Source organism: Sphaeramia orbicularis, chromosome 13 (assembly GCF_902148855.1).
Source record: "Sphaeramia orbicularis chromosome 13, fSphaOr1.1, whole genome shotgun sequence".
Taxonomy (NCBI): Eukaryota; Metazoa; Chordata; class Actinopteri; order Kurtiformes; family Apogonidae; genus Sphaeramia; species Sphaeramia orbicularis.
Window position 1 is genome coordinate 30,989,853 of NC_043969.1, and position 7,956 is coordinate 30,997,808.

A 7,956-nucleotide genomic window follows, 5' to 3' on the forward strand; every position below is an offset into this window, starting at 1 on the left:
TGGACAGTCAGAGGCTTTCACCGTGGAAACAATGTCATCTTCTGCAACACTGATTCACCAATACAACCCATGTATTTGGACAAATGACAGTTGTTGTAGATACTTGTTTTTATGTTCAGTTAATGATATAATTTACTGAAAATGTCAGTTTCTTTTCAGTTTTCTCTGTTCTGATATAATAACCTTTGAACATCTACATCACCAGGAAATAATATACAGGAAAAGGCTTGATTTTCACTTAAGAAGAGGATAATGCTACAATAAATTGTGATAAAACATGTATGAAAGATTAAATGTAAAGTAAAATTCATTTGGAAAATAGTTTTAGTTAAGGGGAAAAAGCTATATTGTCCTAGATTGCCAATTTTAGCCCATTTCTACGTTTTCTATCTTTCCATGTAAAGATTAATCCTGATGTTAATCATACAACGATTATGGTTTTATTCAGATTAAGCTGTTCACATCTCTTTACACAAGCTGTAAGAATCCTAGATTCCACAGAATCCCATCAACAAATAGACAGTAGAAATGTAGAAATTCCCAGTGGCCAGTTCCTGACTCTTCATTTGACTGACAGAGCGGCTGCAAGACGCTCATTTAAAAATATAATTATTAAATGCACAAATATGTGAACAAAGATAAGGCTCCTCTCTTTCTTACCAGGCTTCCAGTGTCAGGGTTTATGCTGTAGGAGGAGTTGACAAACTTTGGGCTGTTCTTAGGGTCTTGCGGAAGCTCCTCATTATTGTGGAACCAGCGGTAGTGGGGCGCAGGGAAGCCCTCGTTCTCCAGACATCGCAGCTCAGTGGATGTTCCCACTGTGACGGCCTCTGGCACGTAGCAACGTGGAACAACAGGTTTCACTGCACACAGACACGGACATGACTGAGAAATACTAAGACACACATCTACTTAAAAGTTATTTCTCTGACAAACCCAGGAAACAGTTTATCTTCTAATAAATAACCATAACAAGACACTGGAGTCTGGAGTAATCACTTTAAATTAGTGTAAGAGCACTAAAACATAATATGAAGATTAAGAGAAGTGCAGAGTAGTTTTATCTTGCCCTCCTCATCCACAGGAATAAATCCAGTTACATGATGTCTATATATGCACCAAGAGAGTATTCCTCAGCGTACCTCTTACTGCCAGACTAATAAGTATCTCATCAAAGTCCCTTTGATCGTCGATGGCGGCCACCTCACAGCGGTATTCTGCCGTGTCTGACCGAGTGGTGTTGAAGATCAGAATGTTGGCTGGCTCTCTGAGCTGTGCTCTGTGCTCCAAGTCCCCTTTAAAGAGGAAAAGAACATGTTACAATGCCTCATTGAAATACACAGCAAGACTTCACAGTTCAAGAAACAGAATTCATTGCCAAGTTCTCTAAAGGTACCATTCATTCAGCTTAGCTCTGAGTCCTTGAGCCATTGCCTTGAAATGATGTGGCTTGGGTGGATGGGTTTTCTGTCTCTATCTAAAACGGACATCAGAGCAGTTTACCTGCTATCTTGTTCTGAAAGTAGACATAACTCGGGACCCCGTTTTTAATCTTCTTCCATTCAATCCTGGGGTTGTTTGTTGAGATGGACTCTATTAAACAGGTCAGTTCAATGGCTGTGAAGGAAAACAGAATGCATGAAAACAGGCACAGGCATCCCAAATCAGGAAGAGAAAAGCTACTTTAGCTTAATAGGTTTAACTGATCCACCAACTTACGCTCAAACTCATTTGCCCACACAATCTTGTCCGTGGTTCGGAGGATTACCCCAAGTGATGATGGAATGTGGCCTGTGAAAAAAAGCGTGCCAGAATGCTGATTAACCCTGATAGCACATATAAGTCTTTTCATTAGCGAACATTATCAGCTGGTCCTGTTATCTAAAAACAGTGAATTAGAGTGACAAATATAGAAAGTCTCAGAGAGCATGAGCCCAAGGATTTGTTTTAGGGTAAAAACACCTTATTAATTACTTCCCTTTTCTATTTAAGAAGATTAACGCCTGGAACATGACTGTGTAAACAGTCTAATTTTATTGAACATCTAAACTACACACTACAATATAATAATAAACCTAAATGAAACATTTGCATGATCAAACTTTGAATATATTGTTATATATAAATTTTACAGGGACTCGTTTTATTGTTTTGGCTTAAATTCAACATGCGGCAAACTGGGAGCAAAATGCTGACTTCTACCTTTACGAGTGTTTGTGGTTGTTTGTCCCTGTTATAGCATGCTTTGCAGATACATATACAAACTGCACAGAAGGATATTGATCTACATACAGAGATACGAAGAGCCAAGAAGATTCAAGTGTAATTTTCAGCTAACAAAATGATGATATGACTCCAGTCCAAGATTAAAACTGCAAGCAAAGAAAAGCTCAGTGGCCTTCATATAGTCAAGTGTGACAAACCAGGATTCTTGTAGTTACTGCAGGGGTTCATTTTCTATCAGTATTCCTTTTTCATGGTGTTAGAAAAATATAATATTAGACTATTAGACTATATTCTGTAAACATCAGGTGTCCAGAGCACGAGTCATGGGTGGGTTATGATGACATATTCTGTACGAATGTCCAGACATATCCACTCAGGATATGTCTACCATTTCTTTGCTATCTGCTTGTTTTCCATCCAGTTTGGGACCAGAGCAGCCTGCTACCCTTGGGGAGATCAGGCCAAAGGGTAGGTGGGAGAAGAGTACAAACGCGGTCACTGAACCCATGCATCACCGTGTTTTGGATACCTAAGCCAATGGTGAACTTGATCAACATCATTATGTCTGTACACTTGGACCAATGGTTGTAATATTCATGTTCTTTTATAAGATCTTAAACTTCCTGGTATTCGTCGGTCAACTGCTGCATCTCGCTGTATGTACTTGACTCCTTGCAAGTAAAATCTTCTGATTCCGGAATCCAGTGACTCCGTCTTTTGTCTCAGCGTGTATCACAGAATTTTTCTATCAACTTGGTCCTTCGGTCGCTGGTTCGGATCCGGCTCAAAGGACCACCTGGTGTTTACAGAATATAGTCTAATAGTCTAATATTATATTTTTCAAACACAAGGAAATAAATGTTTTCAATTGTAATACTGGTTTATCAGGCAAACTAACTAAGAATATAAACAAAGCTTCCAGACACAAAGTGGGGGAGCATATCTTATTCCTGTCCAAAACAAAGCTGATGTCAGAATGCGAACTTGCATCACTAGTTCCCGGGTTGTATCTAATATTTAGATGACAACATGCCTCTGAGGAGCAGCCAGAATTGGTCAAAGATGTGTCATACATTACAGCAGATTGCCCAACCAAATATGCAAGATGTGAATTTACACTTTGCAATAGCAAGGCCTTGGTTTTACTTCACAAAATCACATGCAGCCAAATGAGATTATATGCTATGTATTAGAATCCCCCTGGAAAATCCCCCCAATAAAACAAATAACAGCGCAAGTATAAAAATAGCAGAGAAAATAGTGTTTAACACTGCTTAAACTTGAAGTAAATTTAATCAACCGTCCTGGTTTCCCTCTGGCACAAACAAAACATGGGATATAAGTTGGAGTCCCTTGCTTCAGTGCACTCCTTAAAGCAATCAGTGTTATTTGTAAATGTCACATCTTAATGGCAAGAGACAGAATTCACAAGTTTTGTTAAAAATAAGCTAAGAGCATTCCAATTCAAGCAGAAAATAAGCAAATATAGAGGTGAGCTGTGCAACACCAAATTAAGAAAATGGGAAAATTACATTTGCAAATGTACATGTAATTCCACAGTGCATTTGCTTTGAAAATCCTGAGGATAAATAGGCATGTTTTCGCCTTCTACTGGGGATCTGTACTCATTCTATTGTGTCTCTGCCACTTCCAAATGTAATAATTACTGGGTACACCATGTTTCTAACAGCATGCGCACTGAGTAATGAAGGCATTTCTACTCCCAGTAAGGACTGTATGAGGGGTTTCAAATGAAGGCTGGAATTAGACAATAATAGTCAGTGTTCATCTGAGAAGGCTTTGAAAACAGCAAGACGTACCCTCCTGTTCTGTTTGCCTGAAGCATTGTGCATTCAGATCATTTCCGAGGTATTTACACAGAGTCTTGTCAACACACGAGTGACCCCTCAGACAATACAGTAAGACTAGGAGTCAAAAGGAGTTAGCATATAGCTGATGCTCTGCCTGAAAGTGATGAAAACATGGGTCCTGCCAAAGCATCCGGTCGTATAAGCACAGCTGCGGACACTGATGAGATCTGACTCCCAGGTCTCAGCTTCCGTCTCTGTTGCTGACTTTCCCACCCTGTACATCAGGAGCTATTTTTACCCCAGCTGTGACTGGACATCCTGAGAGACACAAGGAGAGCTCGTCCAACAAATGCTCCCTCAGCATCTGCATGTAGTAAAGCTTCGACGCTTCACTGTTAAAACTACTCAGCGACTGCTTCATGCACAACTGGGAGAGTCCACAGCGAAGGCAAAGACAAAGGCTGTCCTCGTACGGCCTAGATGTTTCATATATAGTGTTAAATCTGTCATATCACTTTGCACTGATAAAAAATACCAATAAAATATCATAATAATGAATTCAAATAAGCATAAGTGTTACATAATATTCTCATTTTGCAGTAAATTATCAGATTTGCCTGTTTGTTTTCCTAAACTCTCTGTAAGACTAATAAAGGTCCTCGGAGGCGACCTTTGTTTCATGCCACCCTCCCCCCTCTCTCTATGCTAAAACAATGCAATAAAAGAAACGTCTAACAAGGAATAACTGTTGCAATGACACGTTAAGTGGAATGCATGTATATTAGAGTGGGAAAATGTAAAATAGTGTCCAAACTTCACAATGAAGCCCAGTGTTAACATGATTGTTGTTAGAGGTGATTCTCTATCCAAACAAAAAAAAAAGTAGGTCGTGGGAAAGTATAACCATATAGTCCGTTAACTAAACAATAGGAAACTAATTACTAACATGAGCTTAGGATAAATCATTCATAACAATGGTTGGTCCCCTGGTGACATGATGTATGCTGAGGAGAACACAATATTTCTGAATTAGGAAAATAATCTCAGAGCTTGTTGGAAAGCAAACACAGCCTCGTTTTTAATCCCTTCCTCCCTGTTATTGTAATGCATAGACAAACTAGGACTATAGCCTCTTCTGAGAGAAATGCGGTCTTAAATAGCCACATACTGCAATCCTCTTATGTGCTAAATATGAAAACAACTGTCCCCATCTCTGCAAGAAGAAAAGTTGTTGATCCAGTGCATCTATAAAAAGCTTTTTTCCCAGACATTCCAATGCTGTCGCTGCAAATATGCTGAGGACAGGGTTAGCTGCAAACAACACCAAGCACAATCTTGACCAAGGACCGCTGGGATTCACGACATACGCGGTTGATTGTGTAATAACAATCATTTCAGGAGATTAGACGGTGACAAACATGCTGTTTCAAATACTGGAGGGAAATGTAAGAAAAGGATATGTAAATTGTATTCTGCCCTTGTTTTCTCTGAAGCATCCTAGGCTCTACAAACATTGGTAAAAGAAAACACTGTCTCTTCTACAGGATCAGACTGATTATAGCTCCAAACGGTTCTAAAATAGAAAGCAGATGAATAAGTCAGAAAGAGGACATTCCTTTCATTAAGATCAGTCCAATTACAAAAAAGGCTTTTACTTATTCATATTCATTCTAAAAACCTGGAGGCATCTTAAAAGACTATTAAAATGCATGTAACCCTCAGCATGATGGTAATTTTATCTCTTGGTTCTAGTTGTAGTGAACATCTCCCACCTAATCAGTCAACCAAAATATGTGCTAAGACAATAATAAATGACTTTGCCTGTCAGCATCTTTGATTCACACTTGGAAAACACCTGGGTCAGGAGTTCAACACTTACTGATGCAATCTGCCATTTGGAAGTGACCCCACACCGTGGCCAGTTTTCAGTCCACAGCAGGATGACCTCACTCCAAGCAGCGCATCAGGGAGGATACATCATATCACCCAGCATCAGCATCATTGATCAGCCCACAGCTCCTGCTGTTTGGGCTGGCGTGGGGAGGCATACATGTACTATCAGCATCACACAATCCCACTCTGGCTCACTTTACAGCAGATGCCTTCGACCTGCCTCACTAAAACCACTCCATTTACTACCATCAATCACCACGTGATCATGGAAGCTCAGTGCAAACACTGTCCTCTCAGAAGCACTGAACTAGAACTACTATTGACTTCAAATATGAACTAGAATACATGCATGGGTCTTTTTTCTGCGGGGACAACACAGTGCAGACCCTGCTGTTTATTTCAGATGCTGTTGCATGTCTGTAATCTGTTATCCTTCAGGTTAAAGCTGAGCATGTTCATGTCAGTTTTATTCGACAATTACAACCAAAGCATGTCACCTACTGTCTAGGCATAAATAACTATTTCTGCTGCGACATTTAACTCACTCCATGAGGCAATAGGAACAGTTTACACATCACAGCGTTAGCAAACGGTTAACATGGACTTAAAACCAATGGTTGAGACGTAAAGGATGTCCTTAACACTACGTCATTGTTTAGGTTGATTTCGCAAAGCAGCGATGAAAGCCTGACCGCAAAAATATCTAGGCTACTATTAAAACCAACGACAGTCAGTTTCACTATTACACATATCGGTTTTGAGACAATTTTCTGGATGTTTGTGTCAAGCTAGCGCATCGTCCGCTCTAATGTTAGCACAAAACAGCTGCGATTTAACGGCAGCCGCACCTCAGTAGTTCAGAACATACGGTTTCGCAATAGCGGAGTCACAAGCGACAAGAACTTACCCAGGCTGGAGTACAGGACAAAACACGCTACGAGTCGCGCAAACGCCATCTTGCAGCTTGTGATTTATCGACACAGTTGCACACACTCAGCACCTCTGTGAGGTATGAGGATGGGAGCAGAGGACTGGTGGATGTTGCCATCCACGAGTTTCCATAGCTACAGGAGGGACGAGGCTCGAGCCCTCAAAGATGTCTGACAGGCGGTGGGTGGTGTCCAGGACGCCCACCAGTGGACAAAGATTTATTCCACATCGATCTGTCTCAATCAATGCAAGCAATTAATATGCAGCCCTCGTAGTGACAACACAATCTGCATCCATTTAATCTAAACTGGTAAACTTTTTAAAGTTATGTTCCCTTCAGTTGCATCAATAGTAGTTAATATGAATCCTGTAATGAAAAGTGACTCAAGGGCACTGAATGAGTGAATGAATGAAGGAGTGCATGAATGAATGAATGAATGAATGAATGAGTGAATGAATGGCACGGGTAAATATGGGGTCAGCACATTAAGTTGGAATGAAGTTACAGATACTTGGCTAATATGTAGTGGAATGCATGTAGGAATATATTACATATTTTATGGATGTATTTATACAAACTAATATAGTTGTCAGTTACAGAAAAAACATAATTGATAAAATCATATATTGTATAAATTATAAGGAAAATTGTATGTAATTATAAATTGTAGCAAATCATATATTGTATTTGTATTTAGCACATAGGCCTATGTAGTGGATTATGATATATAATTATACGTGTGATGATCATTATATTGACTGATAGGCTATAATTTGTGTGTGGCATTGTAATACAGAGATTATTATTATCATTATTATCAATTTGGGAAGACATATTTACTTCTTCCCACGCCTTCTCTCAATTTTAATTTGCTTTGGGCATTTGCTTTTGTTGGTGGTTGTATTGGGCTTTTTATATGCCTGAAACTAAACATTCATTCATTCATTTACTCATTCATTCATTTGCTCATTCATTCATGCATTCATTCATTCACTCATTCATTCACGAATTCATTCGTTCAATGTTTTATTTTGGACATATATGACGATTTTATTCCATTTACTAATTTATTCTAAAATTTTATTTTCTTTAGAT

General features: G+C 39.3%; 1 protein-coding gene across 1 annotated transcript in view; it reads right to left on the bottom strand.

Annotated features, from left to right (window-relative positions):
- Positions 1 to 7,026, bottom strand: part of jam3a (junctional adhesion molecule 3a) — an 11,468-nt gene extending 4,442 nt beyond the window's left edge. Inside the window, exons 1-5 of the mRNA XM_030152951.1 lie at positions 6,838 to 7,026; positions 1,720 to 1,791; positions 1,504 to 1,617; positions 1,143 to 1,295; positions 661 to 863 (exon numbers count right to left, since the gene is read on the bottom strand). Of these exons, the coding sequence (XP_030008811.1) occupies positions 661 to 863; positions 1,143 to 1,295; positions 1,504 to 1,617; positions 1,720 to 1,791; positions 6,838 to 6,886 (591 nt within the window). The 5' untranslated portion in view covers positions 6,887 to 7,026. The remainder of the gene's footprint in view (positions 1 to 660; positions 864 to 1,142; positions 1,296 to 1,503; positions 1,618 to 1,719; positions 1,792 to 6,837) is intronic.
- Positions 7,027 to 7,956: the final 930 nt, after the last annotated feature.